At 40.5% G+C, this 20,975-nt stretch overlaps 1 protein-coding gene and 1 long non-coding RNA gene across 2 annotated transcripts; one reads left to right on the top strand and one right to left on the bottom strand.

The window, feature by feature from the left end:
* Window positions 1-2,810: 2,810 nt before the first annotated feature.
* Window positions 2,811-14,432, bottom strand: LOC107388630 (DNA-binding protein RFX7). The gene is made up of 9 exons (XM_015964233.3): window positions 14,079-14,432; window positions 11,701-11,734; window positions 8,612-8,697; window positions 8,320-8,442; window positions 8,111-8,227; window positions 7,569-7,653; window positions 7,273-7,480; window positions 6,297-6,592; window positions 2,811-6,210 (listed from the first exon to the last, which is right to left on the bottom strand). Exons 1-9 carry the CDS (start codon window positions 14,207-14,209, stop codon window positions 2,947-2,949), a joined length of 4,344 nt encoding a protein of 1,447 aa, XP_015819719.1. The 5' UTR covers window positions 14,210-14,432; the 3' UTR covers window positions 2,811-2,946.
* Window positions 14,403-18,661, top strand: LOC139069758 (uncharacterized). Its single transcript, XR_011520453.1, has 3 exons — window positions 14,403-14,537; window positions 18,411-18,456; window positions 18,523-18,661. It is a non-coding gene; the product is annotated as an uncharacterized lncRNA (long non-coding RNA).
* The last annotated feature ends 2,314 nt before the right edge of the window (window positions 18,662-20,975 follow it).

Here is a 20,975-nt window from a genome sequence, read left to right as displayed (position 1 = left end):
TCGCTGTTAAAACCAACTAATGTTTATAATCACAAGATCTTACAGCAATTCTTCCTTTTTATTTATGCTTAGAAGAAAGATGTTACTTTGCATTGATAAAGTACAAAAACATCAATACTTAAACACAAGAATATTCTTTAAAAAAGTTTATTGGCTTTTAAAACCACTTTAAAAATCTCACCAGTGAGTACTTCCCATTGAAAAAAAGAAACGACGCGTTTGCAATATTAACAAGCTACTGTACATTAAGCAGAACACCAGACAACAACACAGAGGAGGGTTTCTTTTTTCCTTTTCTTTGTCTACTGGTAGAAACAGACAAGATAGTCAAACATGGTTGGGTTGGTAAAAGGTAAAGAATCAGAGTCACTGCTTGATGGAGCTGCTGTAATCATAAAGAGGTGCATTTCCTTCATTCTAATTCAAATATCAGTGCCATTTTGTTAAAGAAAGAGGAAAAAATGTTTCATTTTATTCCAAAAATGCCTTTTTTTCTTCAAAACAATAAGTAAAAATGTCAAAAAACATAAAATATAGAACATTAACTTAGTAAACAGCACACAAACACAAAGTCATGTAACTCATGAAACTAGCACTGCCAGTCTGGTTAACAGAACCTGCCCAAATCACAGAAGACAGTGGTTACCAAGATTACAAAGTACAACAGAAGTCATCATACATGCGTGCGTACAATCATTTATCAACAGGATGAGCATGTAGGTTTTAAGAGTTTTTTTTTTAGTTTTTTCCCTCAATGCTTTGTATTCTCGTGTATGAGAACGAGTAAGAAATGTGTATCTCACTGAGATTAATGCACATTTTGCTACAAGACAATTAGTCATTTTCTGACAAATCCATTTATTTTCCTTACTCCTCTTTTCATAAAAAAGTGTTTTCTTATCCTGGGCCTCCATTGTTATTTTTGTCCATAAAGATGTGACAAAGCCATGTGTCATAAAAATTTAGTGCAATATATACGTGAACCTCCTAAGTTTGTTTTTTAAAAATCCTGTGTCTGCTGCTAGACTTTGAGCACAACGTCACAGAGGAGTCTGCAACCACTTAACAATTTCACAACTTCTTTTTTTCTCCATGCTATTGAACCTGCTCACAGCGCACGCCACTTCTGTAACTGCAGACTCCTATTAACTTTGAGCATTAAAAAAAAGAAGTAAAAATAAAATCAGCAAGCGAGACCAGACAGCTTTACTGTTACTACGACACACTGAGCCAGAAATGTAACACACAACATACAGTAACCTTGCCAACTATAAATCTGTTAAGCTTTTTTTTCTTTTCGATGGCACATACTTAGCTGGATAATGGCCATAATATAGTGTCTTGATACATCAAATCTCTATGTATCTATTCTATTTACAGATGGAGCTAAACATGACTTGTACACATTGACAAATAGCCAAAAACTAAAGCAAGCATCCTACTGTTATCACATAGCCTACCTGGCTAGCAGTGATGATTTCAACATGCTTTCAGGTCCATGGTTACCTATAAAACAGGACGGTGACCATTTCACAAACTTACAAACTGTACAGAAGATTTACGCAACTTAATCCTTTTTTTTTTTTAAACGATCTCTGAGGCTTCCCACTTCCCATTGGTGTAATATATTGGAGTGCAATAATCTCTTGTGATTCTCAAACCGATCGTCTTTGGTACGGACAAAAGGCCAGATCCCTGCAAACATAATTTTCAAGATGACATCAAAGCATCAACCTCATAGCGAAGCCTTCTCCATACTGTTGATTTTTCTGACTCAAGCTGGGAGTTTAGCATGCCACGAAAACTATAAAACAAAACGAAAACAACATCTCATGACTGAAGTACGTCTGTTGTGGTTTTATAATTTCCCTCTGGAATTAATAAAGTATTTTTCAATTGAATTTGAATTTAATTGAATTAAGCAGAAGCATGAATTTCTCTACATCAATGAAGGATGAGGGCACACACAGTTCAGTCGTTAGCCTACGCAACACGAGTCTACTCTGTAAAAAAAGAGAGAAATTAGGAAATAGTACTGAAAATATCAGAATAACAGCTGCCTTGACAGGATGAAGCTCTGGATGATGAAGCTCTGGATATCTTAAACTATATACAGTTTCTCTTGAGCATAAGGCCTTAAACTTTGAGAATAAGGCAGCCAGTTGTTGATTTCTTTAACCCACAAAGTGGTCTGCATCTCCAACTCCCACCCCCTCAAAATGACTCGTATACTCCCTTTGTAAGATATTAAACAGTACAAGAAGTATAGGCTTTGAGCAGTTTCACTCTTGGACAAAGCTCAGATGTGAATCAGTTCTCCACTGATTTAGCATATGATAAAGTATAAAGATAATGTCAGAAATTCAGCACCTGGGAGCTTAAGATGCTACCCTTGTAATATTTTGATATGGCAGGCAAACGTACTACAACTATTATGTGCATAATACTACAATACTAATATTGTCTCCATTTGGTTGAATTGCACACATTGCAAATAGTACACAACAGCATACGTTTTTGGTGAAGTTTTTTGTGCCAGATTTCCAAACCATCTCACCTTCCTCCATTGTTCATACGGTGTAAATATTGCATTACTGAAGTTTTACCCTTTAGAGAATGTTCATAGCACACAAACGAGCCTTAAAATCGCCGGCCACCGCTGAGTGCTCACACTCTTCACTTGAAATGCTTACGTTTTGATTTCAGAACGGGGAGAGGGGGCGGGGAAAAAAAGAGGGTAAATACTGAAATTTTTTTGGCGACAAAATAACAAAGAAAGGAGGAGATAAACAGTGGGAGAGATTTTCTGGTAAGCCTGGCACTTTTTTAACAGAACAAATGGCAAAGTCCAGACAAATCCCAACAAACTGGTTTCAAAACAGATATATTACATATGCACCGAACCAAATGACAGAGAACAGAAGTCATACAGAGTAAATTATAACGTTAACCCAGCATCTCTACTGTGGTAGGCTGGTCTTTGCTCTCTAGCCAGTCGAAACCAGAGTTCACAGTATCACTGCATATCTGCTGAAAAAGCGGGTCGTTCTTCAGTTCTTCCAGTGTCGAGTCTTCATATTGTTCCTGCTGCTGGTTGGGATCAAATAGCAAGTTGGGGTCCAATGTGTTAAGGTCAGTGATGCTACTGGACAGATCTGAGGTCAGTCTGATGTCATTTGAGAAGTCAGAGGCCACAGCGTTGAGCTCTGAAGCTACCTGACCAACCAACTGGGAACTGGGGTTGAGGCTGTCCTCCCCCAGCAAGTCTTTGACAGTGTTGTTGAAATCAATCTGCTGCTGCTCATCCTCCACCTCCTGCTGCTGTGTGCTCTGGAGGAGGAGCTGTGGTTGTGTCTGCACAGGATCCTCTTGGAGCTGCTGCTGCTGGTCTTGCTCCCCAGGACCTACTTGTGCTTGGTTGTCCCCAGCAGAAAAGCTCACCTGCTCTCCACTGCCAGTGGTGAGGAAGCCGTGCTGCTGGAGCTCAAAGGCAGCAGGGCTGGAGCTGACAGGCAGCTGAGCTTGGTGAGCTGTTCCGCCTGCGAAGCTTGGCGTGGTCTCCAGGATCTGAGTGAGGTTCATGCGGGCCGTGTAGTTGGAGGGGAGGTTGTTGATGCCCAGGCCGCGAACAGATTCGTCTCCATCAGCTTCCATCTTGCTGAGCAGAACATTAGTGATCTTAGATGCGTTACTCTGACCTTGCACAGGCAGCATCTCACTCTGCATCATGATGGTCAGCGGTACAGACTGACTACGCTGCACCATGCTGTGGACGGAGCTGACTGCCTGGCTGTTGGACAGTATACTGAGCACTTCAGAAGTGATGGGGGAGTTAAAGGGTGAGATCACAGCTCTAGCTGTTGTTGCAGTGCTTGTGGTGGTGGTCGGAGGACCGGTGTTGCCACTGGAGTTCCTCTGCCGTACGGCAGGGCTAACGCTGCGGCAACGAAAGGTACTGGATGTGGATGAGGTTGAAGCCTTGTTATCCAACGGCGCCGGCACAGCGAAACTCTCTTGTTTGGTGGGAGTGGTTACACCTGTTACCTGCTGCTGAACTGGAGAAATGGGCGTCAATCGGCCGAAGTGAGCAGCATCCGGCCTCGACTGAGACTGAAAGGACTGGCCAGGAATCGCAAACGCATGAGGTTTACGAAACTGATCGTCTACCAGGTCCTGGTAGCTTGGTAGAATGCCTATGCTATGGTTGGACAAAGGACCAGCGGCGGTGCTGTTGTAGCGGTTGTTGATCCACTCCAGCTTGGCCTTGTCAGGATGTGTAGCCATGGGCCTCTGCATGGGTTTAACGGGACTACTGGAAACAATACTGGCATCATGATACCCCGTGATGCTGGAGTTAATGGGTGTGAAAGCAAAAGGGTTCCTGCACTCCACTGGGCTCGGGGGCACGCTGCTGCTGCAGTTTGACAGCGGTGTACTGATGGGGGTGTGACGACCCATGGCTCCATCCACAGGTGTGATGGGGGCCATGCGAGAGCAAGGGCTCTCCCTCGTCAGGGTGTGCGTGAGCGTCATTTCTGAAGTGGGCGTGGGTGTTGGGGTTGGTGTTGGTGTCGGCGTGGGGGTTTGAACAGGTGTGGTGCTGCTGTGGGCAGAGTGGTAAAAGGTAGAACTGGCTTGATGAGCACTGAGGATGGAGCTCTGACTGTTAGTTGACTGACCCTGGAGGGACACGTCAACGCAATTACCAAACAGACCCTTCAGCTTCATCTGCTCCTCCATTTGAACCAGTTCCTCCACTATGCTGTCCTGGGTCATGTCATCATCGTTGAAGGGGAAATAGTCCATGTTGGGCTGAGATCCTGCAAAGTCCACCATCTCCTGCGTGAGAGTGAGCTGGCCTGAGGCCTCAGAAGGTTGAGTTATCATGGATAGCTGGTCGGAGGAGGCTTGCTTGTGTTCTGCTGGTATTTGCTGCATCTCCCATATTGTGCTCTTTAACTCGCTCACAGAGGCTTCGTGTGGTCCTGAGTTGGCTGGTATCGCACGAGGGTCTCCGGTGATCTGCTGCAGAAGTGCCTGATCAGACGTGTTGCTTTCGGCTAGTCCAACGGTGGTATCGATGCTGATGGAAGGGTCTTTGTGTTTCAACCCCAAATCCTGCTGTTTCACGACCGTTTGCGTTCCTTCTGTGTGTGTGAGAGGCGCGTCCGTAAGTGCAAGGATCTGTGTGGGCCCTGTTGGTGTGTGTTTCGCAGTCCCTTTGCAGGGGGCACTCTCTGGTCTGGCAGGAGTTCCTGGTCTGGGAACCCTCTTCATTGCAGCACTGACCCCAGGTTTGGGATTGTCAACGACAGCAAGTGGTTGCTGGGAGATAAACACCCTCTTAACAGGGATGGCGTGGGACTCAACAGCTGCACGCTTCCTGGGGCTCTTGGAATCCAAGCAGGGATCCTTGGATGTTGGGGTAACAGCAGACGAGCCATTAGACGATGTGTTGCCATTGGAGTTCTGATTATCAACAGTCAAGTACAAAGTACTGTCATGGCAGTTACTGTTATTGCTGTCCAGAATCCCAGCTACAGAGGTGGGAGTTGAGTCACCTTTCATTCTCACCCCCTTTTCTTGTCCTGGAGAACACTTGATAAGGAAGCTTGGCTCACTTGCAGCCCTGAACTTGGCCACTCTGTCCTCTTTGGCGCCACCGATAAGTTTCTCTGCACTAGAGTTGTCACTTCCAGGTTCAGACAACCCTTTGGTGTCTGCAGAGAGGATCAGGGTGGATGCTGCTGTGTTGGGTCTGATAGCAGGAGACTGAGGGGTGGCTAAATTTCCACTTTGCATCTGCTGGGAATCATCTGAAGCAGCCATAACACTCACGCCGGCTGAGGCTGGTCGCACAGTTGTGCTGCTGCTGTTGGGAGCCAGAGCGATGGCCGTCATCTTCACAACGTTTACCGAGCTGACGTGGGGAGTGGGCATCACGGTTTTTATGGGGCTGTTGGTGATGAGCAGAGTGGGGGGAGAGCGCAGCGTGATGGCACTAGTGGCAGAGGGCTTGGGCAGTATCTGGGCGTACCGCGTTCCGTGTCGGGCAAGCCGGTCTCCTACAGGACTGGCTGGAACATTCTGGGGGGTTTTAGGAGACTGTTTGAGAGTCTGAGTGACAACTTGGAAATTCACAGGCAACACTTTTCCTTCTGCTGTCCCTACAGGGCTAGGGGAGGTCATCAACTGCCTGCTCCTCTGTACCTGGAGGAGCAATATCACATTTTAGCACATTTAGACACACAAAGTCTCTTATATAATTAGTGGGAGAAAAATAATCCATCAAGTACCGTGACTGGGCTGGGAACAGCTGCTACAACAATTCCTATGGTGGGCTGAGGGGAGAGCAGAGCAGGGCTGCCGCAAGGGATGGTGGGTCCGGGGGTACTGGCCTCAGTTCGCTTCACCTGGGCCTCTGTAGGCAGGGGGGAGTGGAGCTTCTGCTCCTGCTGCTTTTTATGGATTTTACGTTGCAACTGCTGCTTTGCATCAACAGAGGGAGAGGGCAGGGTCTTCACCTGGGGCTGGAATGAGTTTGCCTCAGCCGTGGGCACGAAGGCAGAGGCTGGAGTCGGGGTCTTCATTCCTGCACAAGCACAAACATGTCAAAAGAGCAGATTCATCCGATATATTGCTGCCAAGAGGTAATGAACACAAACAGTTGAATGTTTCTATGTGTTCGGCACCATGGACAGTGGCAGAAATTATTATTTGGAGCCATTTTACATTTTTCAATATGAGACTGAACTTTTTAGAGTTAAAGAAGCTCAATTAAAACTAGACAAAGATGAGACAGGAAGTAACAGAGCATAAAATCACATTGTGATGTTGCATGCCACCATTATCTGTCAAACAGAGTTAAAAAGTCACTTGCAATATGCGTGGGCTGCCCAGAAACCCCGTTGAAAACAGGTCGCGCATATAAAAGTTGAAACATGTTTTCAGATGCAAAAACACAAAAAAAAAAAACTCTGGAAAAACTTTGATACAGAAAATGAAAACTTAAAAATAACTTTTTGGTTTAACAGAGATTAAAATGTTTACAGCAGATAATCATGATGGAAATTCTTTATTAAGTTAAATGTTTTAAATTTAGAAAGAAAAATAAAAAAGTCCTATTTTTTTACTCCTGTATTGTAATATAAAACAATTTCACTAAATGAAAAGGAATAACAATTTATCATTACTGTAGCTAAACTCACACCCATGGTAGATGACTTGTTTATAGAAAAACAATAGATGACCTCATCAGAGGGTTTTTTTTACCTGTGGGTGTTCCAGTCATAACAGTAAGTGCAGCCATGGACTTTGTACCAATGTAGTGACTATTGAGCAGGAAGCGAGCCAGGTCCTCCACGTTGTCAAACTGACGACTCAGGACCTTTTGAGCCCACTCACACACCAGTCCACACGCTGCAGATCTCATTTCATCCTCAGCGCTCGGAGACTGGCCCGACGACTCCATCAGCTCACACTAGTCAAACAGAGCAGCAGGTTTACAGACCAAAACTGGTCTAAAGGTCCGACTCAAGTCAAATGTTTTGCAGCTTACTGCAACTTACCCCATCACCAGACTTCTGCAGATCCAGGTTGGGTAAGGATGGCATGTGAACAAAAGCTTTCTTTCTTAACCCGCTGTAACAGTACGTGCAGAGGAGTTAAGGCACCTAACAGAAACCTGGGTGGACGCTTTAAGGCCAGAACACAGTCGAACATCCTGTTATTCCTCCATCGAGCCATAGTGTCTCTTAATTGGTCGTTCTGCTGCTTGTCCAGATTAGGCATCAGGATGCATTTTTATTACACTTGGTGGATAATTGTGGCTTGGGGGCCAAGAAACGAGTTAATTTTGATGCAGATCAGAATAATTTTTATAAAAAAGATTTGGTGAAGGCTGCGCTCTTGTTGGCTTGTTAAACAAGCAGTTCTGACGATGGACGTCTACAGCTTTTCAAACCAACACGACAAAAAGAATCTGAGTTTCTGACCTTCATCATTCAACTTACACTAAAAATATCTCCTACATCGTTCAGCTGAAGTGTATGTTAGCAAGACAAAACAGTTACAGCACTAAAGGACAGGGTTATATAAAATGTAAGGATATTTGGATTTGCCCCTCATGCCCAGACGGCGTGCCTTCATGTTGGGAAAAACATTCTTCATGATCTTCCCAAAGTCTGCAGCACTCAGAGGATTGTAGCCAAGATTGTCACAGTAGCTCCTGAAGGACACAAGAATCCACACGAGAGTCTAATAAAACAAAGCGCAACACATTCTAATCTGTTTTCAACATATCCTCCCTCCTGAACTCACTTGTATTCATCATACACCTCTTGCTTTGGGAGGGACGTCTCTGGGTGCTCTTCTAGGTGATTGCGTATCCAGTTGAATGCATACATCTGTTGAGTACGGCTTGACGACATGGAACTCTGATCACTGAAACAAAAACAGACCTGGTGAGCGGGATAACCTTTGGTTTATGCATGTATACCCCCCCCCCCCCCACACACACACACACACAAAAAGCAACATCCTTTTAAAAAGAGGCTCAGTAGCAGTGTTAAACTTAAATTAGGTGATTTAATACTTTTCGCGTGTCACAAACCTTTTATCATTGCCACTGCTGGGACCAGAAGGCAACTTAAGGTAGAGGTAGAGTTTTTCGATGTCTGTAAACTTCTCAACATCTTGCTGTAAAAAAAAAAAAAAAAAATTAAAAAAATCACTAAATAATTTTTAATTAATAGAATTATGTAGTGGTGTAGAAGAAAAAAATCTTTTGGTGAAGAGTAAAGAAAGACGAAGCAATCGCGTTCCCACAGCTCTACAGCGAGGTTCTCATAAAATACACAACAGGGGTACGATTTAAACGTAACACACAGCGGCTCAACCATCTCGCCACTTTAAGCTCCCTTCAGCTTGATTCTAAGAATGGATTCATGTCACCTCTTCCTCCTCTATTTGCCTCTTTGTTGCCATGGAAACCCATACTTAAATGAATGAGGTGAGAGCTGTCAGCCAATAAGCAGTGAATGAAAACACTGTTTACTACACTCCACTGTTGCGTGTCTGAAATAGCTGTTGGAAATTAAATCAGGCCACTCATTTATTTTCCAACAAAAAAACATCATACTAATAATTTTATTATAGCATTTTGGATACAATTCAGTATTGTACAGCGGTAAGAAAAATATTCCGAACATCATTAGTTAAAAAATATATACATTTGATTTTTTTTTCTCATTGTTTATTTTTTAGGATTTAATTAAAGAAATCAGTACTGATGGTATAACTATAAGAAGCTCACCATTAAACTATATTTTATTTTATTATTGTTAATGAAGAGGTGTAAAATCCTTGTTAAAGCTTTATACAAATACTTTTACAAGTTCAGTTATTTACAGAATGTATTTTTAAAGTATTATAATCTGTTTCCCTGCTGATCTGAACTGAAGCTAAGCTAGGCTAAAATACATTAGATGCATCATTTTTAGTCACAAAGCTGCAGTTTCACCGTTTACTGCACTTTAGTGTTTTTATTAGCCCAAGAAGATCCAAATTAATTTATAAAAATACAAAAAGTCCCCCCCCGCCCAAAAAAAAAATAAGATAATTGGACCAGAAATGTTAGAGTTCCACAAATTATTGTTTTCACTGTTTAAAATGATTTCTTCCCCAAACTTTGAAAGTAATAAAAGCCACAGGAAGTGACCCGTTTGTGCAGAGGCAGATGGAGATTAGCTGGAGACACAAAAAGTGTAACAAAATATCCAAATGTATTGGAATTGAATGATTTTAGACTAATAACACTTTTGAGTGGAAAAATTACACTCTTGTCACAATTTATTTACCAGGTGTCTTAATTATGTCTTAAATGTTCACATTTTTTTCCCAATTTATTTCATTCTACTTTTGCTGCTCACCAAATGCAGATTCTCTCTTTTTTATGTCTCCAGTCTGCAGCAACTTATTTTCATAGCTCACAAACCCAGTTATGATTAATCAGCTGTATCCAGTTATTCTTACAATTAAAATCTAATCATGCACGTTTCTTATATTTCAGCCCTAAACGTGTAAGATATGTTGAGTAAAAGGAAACTGTACCTTTTTGTGGTTTAATGTGTGAAACGATACTGATGATCTGTAGGAGGATCATTTATCAGTTGGAGAATAAAGCTGTCAAGCATCAGAAGTGTTGAGATAAAATAAAATAAAAGTTATTTTTGATTTTAAAAAATTGACAAAGCTTTTTCTTGTTGCTTTTATTTTGCAGATGAATCCTGCTACGATGCTTTTCAGTTCAAAGAAACCCAAACTGCATAAATAGACTGTCTGCATGTAAGGTCATGCAAGGGGATTGGAGGTAAATCTGTAGGAAAAATAAAATGGCATAGATTTGTAAGAAAATGCAGGAATAGAACATAATTTATTTGTATTTATTTACATATTTATTTACATTGATCATCTCGAGCTGCACAGTGGAGCAGTGGTTAACGTTGTTGCCTTGCAGTCCTGGGTTCAAATCCCAGCCTGGGTTTTTTTCTGCATGGAGTTTGCATGTTCTCCCTGTGCATGTGTGGGTTCTCTCCGGGTATTTCGGCCTCCTCCCACAGTCCAAAATCATGACTGTTAGGTTGTTTGGTCTCTCTAAATTGTCCTTAGGTGTGTGTGTGCGTGATTGTCCTGTGTTGCCCTGTGATGGACTGGCAATCTGTCCAGGGTGTACCCCGCCTGCTTTCCCGGAGACTGCTGGAGATAGGCACCAGCCCCCGCGACCCTGTGAGGATAAGCGGGGAAAGAAAATGGATGGATGGGTTCTTCATCTTAACAGATGTGTGACTGCTGGCTCACAAATGCCACAGAACAAAATCCTTACTGTTTTAACATTAAAAGATTATTGTTTTGTGTATTACAGTCATGCATAGGGTTGCTTTATAGGGAGCCTAAGTCTCCTCCCTTTCCGGTCGGCTCATGGGTCCCCAGAAGAACGAAAAAATGCAAGTCAATGGTGCGAAAAACTCTATTTTCTAATCCGCTTTGCCTTACGCCCTGGATCGCACATATGTAGTACTGCAATTTAAATGAAAAGTAATGATGGGTGTTTCAACCACGCCAGTCACGTACTTTGAGATTTATTAGCTTGTAAAAGTTTGTAATTACCAGGACTACAAACTAGAAATCGGCACGTCCCATATGTGACGTCATCACACAATCTCCTCTTCCCTAACGTAGCTGCTACTTACAACATGACCAGATTTATGGTGGTTCTTTCCTCCTGTGGGAAGTTACAGCGATTTTCCCTCAGTTTTCTCCGTGTCTGGTTCGATGACATCACTTTCGTGAAGCGCATTTGTAGTCCTGGACTTATTTTCACACAAAACCTCAAATACTGTTTCCCCCCGTTCGAAAATAAGCTCGTTCTTGGTATCTAAATGCGTCTTTAAAATTCACGGACATCATACGTGAAATCCATGGCACAAAACAAGCGGAATTAGAAAATAGCGTTTTTAGCCCCGTTGACTTGCATTCATTTTTTCCGTTCTTCGGGGGCCCGTGGTGCAAAGGTAGGTGGGCGTGACTTGGGCTCCCTATGATAATTTACACAACTAAAAGTATGAGAATAAAATAAATAATTAGTTTTGCTGAGAGATGTAACAGATGGTTATTAAATGAAAGAATAGATGAGAAACTCACCAATATGCTGTCCACTTTTGATTGTACAGATTTGCTGGAAAATGAAAAAGAACACAAAATAATTTATTAAAAATACAATTAAAAATTAATTCAATGAAACATATGTAGGTGGTGCCAATTCTCAATGTTAGGTTTCTGTAAAAAACAACAACAAAGCTAATTCATATTAAAGGCAAATTCTTATTAAAAACAGCTGAAAGCCAACAGTTTCAATGGATTATACGTCAACTAGAAAAAAGTTACTCTATATGAGAAAAGCAGCAGGTTGCATCAAATCTTCCCTTCAACAAAATCTTCCATCCTGAGCAAGCACAGGGCAACAGTGGAGAGGAATAACTCAAATTTAACAGGAACAAACTTCTAGAAGATCCAGGATCAGGCCTTGACAACTGCGAATTTAATTATTTATAACTCCCTTTGCTGAAAATATTACATGTCAATAAGAAAAACAGTTATCCTGGCAACATTGAGACTTTTTAATAAGGTTTAACCACTTTCTCACATAATTTAACAAACTTCCTACCTAACGGTAGTATATTTATCGTTTTTCATTTATCAGCCGATATTAGTCCTTAGTAAAGCCAATTTAAAGTCAGGCACATCCTCGGGCAGCCCGGTACTGCTGCAGAATTTAATTTAAATGTATTTTTACAATCACAAATTACATCTGCATAATAAATATATTAAATAAACTTTATTTAAGTGTCTGATTTTAACACTGAGCAGTGAATAAAGTTAAGATTTAACAGTTAGTTAAATTCAGAGTTTTAAAGCAGATTCAGCTACAGAAATGTTGTGCATCAACTGATGTTATTAGTGACATTTCAGCATGAAAACAGGGTGAAAATGTCTATCGACCCATTAAAATTGGCAATACACATCGGCCATCGGCTGACCACACATATCAGCATCAATATTGGCAAGAGAAAAACCACTATCGGTCAACCTCTATTTTATTATATTGCTTTTGAGGTCTTATTTATTGCATTTACTTGTATGACTGCAATGCAATTGATTCTATTCTAACGCACCAAAATAATAAAAAATTTGGTTTAAAATATCTAAAATTGAGTCAAAAAATTCACATTACTACAGATCAGCACCCATCTAATAGGTGAGATTCAAATTAATCTTTCACATTTAAAAAAATATACATTCAGACTAAAAGTCAAAGTTATTTTAGTGCTGTGATGGATGTAGGTCAATATTTTTAATAAAAGACAACAAGAACCAGATGCACCAGCGTGCTCCAGCCTCTCCTGAATCTCACCTGATACCTACCTGACCCCATGCCTGTCTGATCACTATATGTGAATAAATGTGCAGAAAAGGGGCCAAATTTTTATTCTGGGAACTTGAGGTTAACAATCAATATGGTGAGAATAGTCGGCTGAATTATTTAGTGAATGAGGATGAGCCAGTGACAACAAGAGGTGTGTTCTGGTGTGTTTATAACTCCTGAATGACAGAATCTCCATGTGACGCGTGGTCATAATGCAGTGGCATTAATGGTTGCAATCAACATTAGCTCCAGTTTCAGTGACGTTTGTCTGAACAAGAAATTAAATATATAATAAGGTCTGTTTTACCCAAAGTGGACATATTTACTGGGAAATAAATAAGCACAACAAAAGCACAGATTTTACAAACCAAAGCATTCTAATAATGTGCAAAAAGAACAGTAACCAGACTCTGAAACAGCTAAAAACATTTGGCCCAGCCCTCTTCGCCTGTTAGGGTAATTTTCCTCCTGTGAGGTGATTTTGCAAATTTAGAGCATCCAGCTGAAAATGCATTAGGCACACACAAAAGCAGCTACATAACTCCAACACCAGAGATAAAATCATCAAAGCAAAGACCAAAGTAGTGAGAGATTTTATGTACATTTCATTCTGAGAAAATGTATTTGTTTTAAATAGATTGTGTATTTTTCATCAATTTTTTTATCAGACACCATGAGCAGCTTGTTTTGACAGAAATGCTCTCTACATTCACCTGCATGTGATCTATGAGAACATTTTCTAAATGCATAAGGTGCATATCAGAATTCCGCGCCCGCGCGTGTGCTTGACACCTGTCATCCTGAACATCAGCACCACCGGTGGGTTTGGTCTCATCTATTATAACATGGCCTCCTGTGGCTCCATGCTAATGATCGGAACTACTGCTCCTGCCACTAACCCGACGTTACTGTGTTATTAATGCGGCTACACGCACCCAACAGCCTCCTAAGACTTGCCGCGGTCGGACTCTGGTGAAAAATGAGAGGCTGTCTCGAGAACACTCGTGTTATTCTCGGCCGCTTTGTGCAGCCTCCCTTCCAGCTAGTGAAAAGGACAGGCAGCCAACCAGTGTGGCTGCTTCTGCTTCATCCTTACCAAATTGAATTCTTTATTTTGAACTGTAGCGCGTTAGCCTCGGGCCCTTGTAGTCCTGGCACCAGCGCTGGAAGAGAGCCTAATCCCGAGGCAGGCTTCTGACCAGGTTGTTGTTGTTGATCATCAGCCATCGCGATGGAGGGGTTGGTGGGGGAGCTTTAACAAGTAGGCCTCATCCCCCGGCTGTGCGCTGCACCGGACCCACCGCTGCTGCACCGGCTCAGTCAGCTAGGACAGCCCGCTGAATCCAGCACAGAGCATGGCTACAAACACGGTGTTCAGACCCACACGGAACGGAACCCAAAAAAATAAAAGCACAGCCGGGCATACAAAAGGCATTTCGCAGAGGAGTCTCTCCGCTGCCGCAAATAGCACGCCTGCAGCAGCCAGCAGCAGCTACAGACGAGCCGAGCTGCGTCAAGACGCATGTACGCGCCATCGATCAAACCGGAAACGAGGGTAGGGGCTCCTTCAAACTAAAACCTAATCGAAAAGACCACTTTTGAAATAATTAAGAATTGTTCATTTTAAACATAATTTCTAATTGAACTAGATAAATTGCATTTCTTGCAATGTAAGGAATATGTATATGTTTATATACATTATGCATGCATACATACATACATACATACATACATACATACATACATACATACATACATATATACATACATACATACATACATACATACATACATACATACACACATACATACATATGCATGCATATTGTGTAATTAGAATAATTAATATAATTCCATCTTCCTTTTCTCTAAGTATGTGCTGTGGCAAGTGAATTTCCCTACTGTGTTTTCAAATAATTCTATTCTATTCTATTCTATTCTATTCTATTCTATTCTATTCTATTCTATTCTATTTTATTCTATTCTATTCTATTCTATTCCCACCTCAAGAAATACATTCAATACAATGACATACATCTAGTTAATGAGAAGACACGTTTCTTTTATCCACTGAATATTTCCAGTTCTTGAAACACCAAGGTTTTTGTTCACAGTTTATTTAAATAACGTAGTTTTGTTTTCTCCGCAGATGCTTGTAATTGCAACGTTTTAATTTAAAAGTCCTAGGCAGGACATTTTTGTAATGTCATGTCTAACTTGACGTTGTGTACATACTGCAGTTCTATTGTCAACCAGCAGGGGCGCTGCTGCAGGAAGCCGATTGATAAGATAGTGATAATGACGGGTAAACAGCCAGGATGATATCATTTTATCATGGAAACGGACAGCTAACGACTCGATCCCAGTATTAGTGGGCATGTTACTGTTTTTTGATCCATTGACCAGAATCAATATATTTTAACAGCATTCACAGACGGATTGTCCTAAAACTGTCTTTGCTCATCAAACTCCTTCCCCCCACCAGCGTGGAAATCTGATACTCATCGAACAAAACAAAACCAGACTGATTTTAATTAGGACAAGCCGTACTCGATATTGTCAAAACATTCATTGTGTCACAAACCTGACATAAACACGTGTCAAAAATAATGGTATTTTTTTCCCAATTAGACTTGAAATGGTCAAAAATATTCAGCAAACATCGCTTGAAAATAGACGTGTGAAAATTCAAGAGAATGAAGTCACCAGGTCATAAAAACAAGCCCCAAATAAAACGCCTCCACCATGACTTATTTAGCGCTGCCACCTGCTGGTGGAAGCAGGTAATGTTACTCCTGCTGCTCTCTTCATGGTCATCAAACCTTTTAGCAACAGACACACACTGAGAAGGTATTTGTGAATAGACATGTACACCAATGTGAGGTCATACTTCTAAAGATAAGATAAAAATCAACCATAAGTTTTTAAGTTGTTGTACAAAAAGAAGTTTCACTCTGGTGAAATGCTGGAACTATATAAGAAGTATTTCTCATGTAATTACGACTGAGATCTAATTATAAAAGCATGTTTTTGTGCCTCCTGTAGGTTTCTCATCACCTGCCTGAAAAACAGCAACTTCTAGTAAAAAACGAAAGTGACGTAGAGGGAGGGTGGCTACTTACGTGGAGCTGATTTTTCTGGAGGGTGTGTATTTTGGGGGAATTATCAAAACACTTTAAATTGTTTATTTAACTCCGTTTAATAAAATTTTGACATAATCTGATAACATCCTCCTTCAACATATTTTTGTGGACCAGCAAGGGTCCAAACAGTATACAAAAAACCGACCCAAAGCACATTGATTAAATTGGCAATTGATTCGTGATAATTGGGTTTTGTTTGCTATATTATTGTGTATGGTTGTCCAATGAATTTCCTACCATAATATAATAACACTATTTGTTACATTTATGTATGAATCTGGATTAATAAAAAGCAATTTCTTCCCCAGTGATTTAAAAACTGAAATAGATTAATTACACACTGATAAAGTTCAAGGGAGAAACAGCAACAACATTACCTGCTTCCACCAGCAGGGGGCAGCACTAAATCAATCTGGTGGAGGCGTTAAATTCAGGGCTTTTTCTTTTTTTATAACCTGGTGACTTTCTTTTGAATTATCACGTTTATTTACGAGTGTTTTGGACCATTTCAAGACTAAATTGAAAAAATTGCCAATTTTTACATGTTCCTGTTTATGACATATGGAATGTTTTGGGAAAAAGGAGTTTGATGAGCAAAGGCAGTTTTAGGACAATCTATCTGTGAAAGCTGTTAAAATATTCTGATTCTGGTCAATGGATCAAGTAACAGTAACGTGCCTGCTGGTACTGGGATCGATACACGAGCTGAGAGCTTCCCATTTCCATGATAAAATGACATTATCCTGGAATGTAATACACAGTTGTGAAACATGTGGCACCTATATAGTTGGACAATTTGGCAGTTTATGATAGGGTTAACTCAGAGACAGAGCACCACACACACACACACACACACACACACACACACACACACACACACACACACACACACACACACACACACACACACACACACACACACACACACACACACACACACACACACACACAGTCACACAGACATGTTGAAGCCCTAAGATGTCATTTCAACGAGAGCATGCAAAACTCAGTGTGAAGCACGAGGGCGGAAATGTCATAATATGGGGTCACTTCACTGAATTGAAAGTTGAAAAACTTGTTTTCTTTAGCTGCTAAAAAATATAGTTTATAACAGGATATCAGATTTTATTTTATATAAAAGACGAAAGTGATTGGAGTTCCAATGAACGAAAAAACCAACCTTTTTTACTCTCATAGTTTGTTCAACTAGTCATTCATCAGTGGTGTGAGAGAATTTGAGGATTGTTTTGTTTGGGGGGGGGGGGATGTAAATAAAATCAAAAGATGCAAAGTTTCCTTGTTAGTTGATGTTTTCTCACTTTATTTTTGCCCCTCAGTTGCTTCTATTTTGGACTGATTTGCTTGACTGTCAGTCTCATGTCACTTTTGATCTGTCTCACGTCTCCTGCTTGTGTCCTTGCTCATTCCTTTAAACGTCAAGATTCACTCAACACTCCTTTTAGTAAAAGCAACTGCCACTTTTGTGACTTTATTTGTTTACATTTGTAAAGAAATGTGCACTTCAGGGTCACATCTGCTCAGGCTACATGTTATTGTTAGAGAAAAAAAACTTCTCTATGGTTTTATGAGTAACTACCTTTTTAAACAGAAATCTGAAGAACACCTTAAAACACAATCAGATGTTCGTGTAAAATTCATTTAGGTTTTTACCAGTGAAAAAGAATATTGTTTAGTTAAAGCATTTACAGAAATCACATGGACAATATTTTAAGACAATCTTAATTTCAATTTGTTTCACTGTGTTGCCTTGTACTTAAATTTTAGTAACAAATACTATGAAAGTTTTTTAAATGCATTTTTTCACATGTACCAACCCAAATTACCACTAATGACCAAGTAATATTTCAAAATCACTCTAAATAATTAATTTTTATTCCACAGTTTCACCAGTAATCCACATTCTGATTTGTACATGTTCTGTTGTTGGGCTGTTTTCTGATGCCTGACGGGATTAAAACAGTTTAAGGGTAAAAATGTCTGCAAATTATCAACAACAAAAAAACTGAAATCAATTTATTCTGATTTGATTTCTGTTCTGTCCTATTGGAAAAGGTAAATCCATGGTTGTATTTTTAATGGTGAAATTTCTTTCACAGGACATAATTTTAAATATTTGGTGTTAAGAATCACATTGAATTACATGTAAAAATGTCCTTTTGCTGCATCTCAGAAACAAATACTTGACTGATTACAGATCGGTCTCCAGGTCAGCTCTCCTGCAGGTTAGACACCTTGATTATGTGGCTGACCTGTGTGTTTTTCAGGTGTTGGTGAATGTGGGACGGCTGGGTCACTACGGTGAAGAAGTCGGTAAGTCTAGCTCTCACGTGCGCCTACAGCCAGTCCAATCCTCTTACGACCCCCTACTTCCTGCAGCACTCGGGCCAGAAGATGAGATCAGCTGGGTGTGTTCAGGTCTTATCCTGAAGACATTGTAGATCCTCGGCACAGAGTCACGCCAGCAGGTAAACACAAACCTGCTCACCTCTGCTCACAGGTGTGTTTGCTTTTATAGTGCATTCACAAATACATCCCTCAAAAAGTGTTTTTTTACACTTTTGCAAACTTCAGCTAAGTGAAATAGTTAAACTTAGGTGTTTTGGCCAATTTTGAGCAAAGGAAATAAATTAATTTAGTGTTTTTAAGCACAATGTACACAAACATCGGAAGGTAGAATGTGAGATTTCAGATTTTGTTTATAAAATGATACATGAGTGAATTTTGGTGGGAATATTTAAACTAAGAAATATTATTTATTTCACTCTTTTGAGCTTTTCATCAGTTTAGTTTAACATTTCCTAAAATGTCTGTGACATACAGGAGGCCTGGCCCCAGGTGAATCCATCAACTGCTGCATAAAGGCTCTGGGGATCCCCTTGTTGGACATTTCTTTGGCCATTTTCAGCTAAATAAATGGGAACAAATTGTGTTTTTGTGACTGACTGCTGTGACTAAACAATCAGATTTTAAAAAGTTTCTTGAGTTTACAGTCCTTTTAGTCCAAAGATCAGAGTGAAATGATGTAACATTAAAAAAACATTCCTCAAAAAAAAAAAAAAAAAGCAGCCAAAAAAAAAACCTCAAATGAAAACTTAGAAAGACCTCCAGTGAGTCTGAAGAAAGCCTGATCAAGGCCACATTAGGAGAACGCAACGCAAGTCCGACTCATGACTAGGTGATCATGACTTGTGAGCGGTTCTGTTTGTCCGCTTTGCCCTCAGTTCTTATTCTGTACCAAGATGAAACGTGGGAGTCCCAAGCCTTGACGTCACTTGCACAATCTTTTCCAGAGCCAAGTGTGTTTTTTGCAGATCTCATTCCAGGTTCTGTTCCCGCCCACTTCCTAGCATCCAGTGGAAGAAAGGATGGGAAATTCTGACGTCATCAACTTTGGCGCAGCAGGACGGAGGAGCATGCAGACCCTCAGGGTGCCGCGTTTGGTGCCCATGTGTTTGTGCCCTGTAGATGGTGAAATAGATGGTGCGGTGCTGCCCGCCTGTGCTGCACCTGCGTCCCAGCATGCTGATTGATCAGTTTGGTCATGTGGAATGTCACCATCTGCTCCCCAGTCCCTCTCACCCCTTCTTGTGTGAATGCCAATCACTGGCAGGAAGATGGTTATTTAAGCCATGTCAAATCAGGCGCATGACGATGAGCAATGTGCCAAAAACACTCAGACTGTGCTGGAGATATAGCATGGACAACAGCGTGTTTCATACTAAAACTGCAAAAATTCAAGCTTGCAGTTGTTTGTTTGCACATGTTTTAGCTCCTTATTCATTCCCTCTCCATCAACGGCTCTTTTTTAACCCTTAATGGCCAACAGCGTATCGTGGGGGGCATCAGTAGCGACATTCTTCATTGCTGAGCCTCACATCCAGTGACATTTCAACCACAAGAAAAAAAAAGATATGCAAATATGATCTCATTAACATTTGCATTACCTGTTTGGATAATCACACTGCTGACAAGATGGCAATTAACCAAGATTGATGCAAAGTTCAGGGTGAGGGGAGGAAATGAGCTGGCTCCTGGATCAGACATGTTTGTCTTATAAAGGCTCAGTGTGTCAGATAAGTGGACTGATCTCTGTCAGAGGAGAAGGTCACTCACTGGTGCAACTAGATTTTTCCTTCTTTTACTTTTTAAAAAAGGGAAGAAATTCTGAATTCTGTTTTGCATTTTAATGTTTGCATTTTCCTCCTAACGCTCAATTGCACTCAAATAAAAACAAAATCCCAGCACTAGTAAAGACTAGAAATGATGGTGTTGATGAGGACAAAGTAGCTGACCTCCTAACCCAGTTAGCACAGGTAGCATGGACAACAAGGATTAGACTTTGAGTTTAAGGAAGCTGACAGCAGCTCACCTTTGGACGGACTGAAATGGGAGGAGAATCACGTTTGGCACCGCTAGAAGTACGATTCTTGTTTTTGGAACAAAAAGCCAAACATCCTAATTTTACAACTCAATATTACATTTATTTATTTTTTTCTTCCAATCTCCACAATATGAAATTATAAAAACACCAAATAGTTTTTAAAGTTTAAACTTACAGTCATCTCATTAAGACCGTGACAATTAGAAATTCTGGTTAAACATTTAGATTTAAACAAATTCTCTAACAAAAAATCCTAAAAAATATGGAGACATCTGAGAAAGAAACTTTAAAATGAGTAATTATTAATGCATCAAATAAACTAAACTTGCAGAAATGTTTGTTTTTCTTTTTGCGTGTTTTTAAGAATTCATCTGTTATACAGTTGATATCAGACTGACAAGCATTAAAAAGATCATCTACTCCAAAGACAACATTAAATGCATGTTTT

The sequence above is a fragment of the Nothobranchius furzeri genome, chromosome 4 (genome assembly GCF_043380555.1).
Source record: "Nothobranchius furzeri strain GRZ-AD chromosome 4, NfurGRZ-RIMD1, whole genome shotgun sequence".
NCBI classification, from domain to species: domain Eukaryota; kingdom Metazoa; phylum Chordata; class Actinopteri; order Cyprinodontiformes; family Nothobranchiidae; genus Nothobranchius; species Nothobranchius furzeri.
The sequence above is the reverse complement of the archived record's forward strand: the minus strand, read 5'-3'. Positions and strand labels throughout refer to the sequence as shown.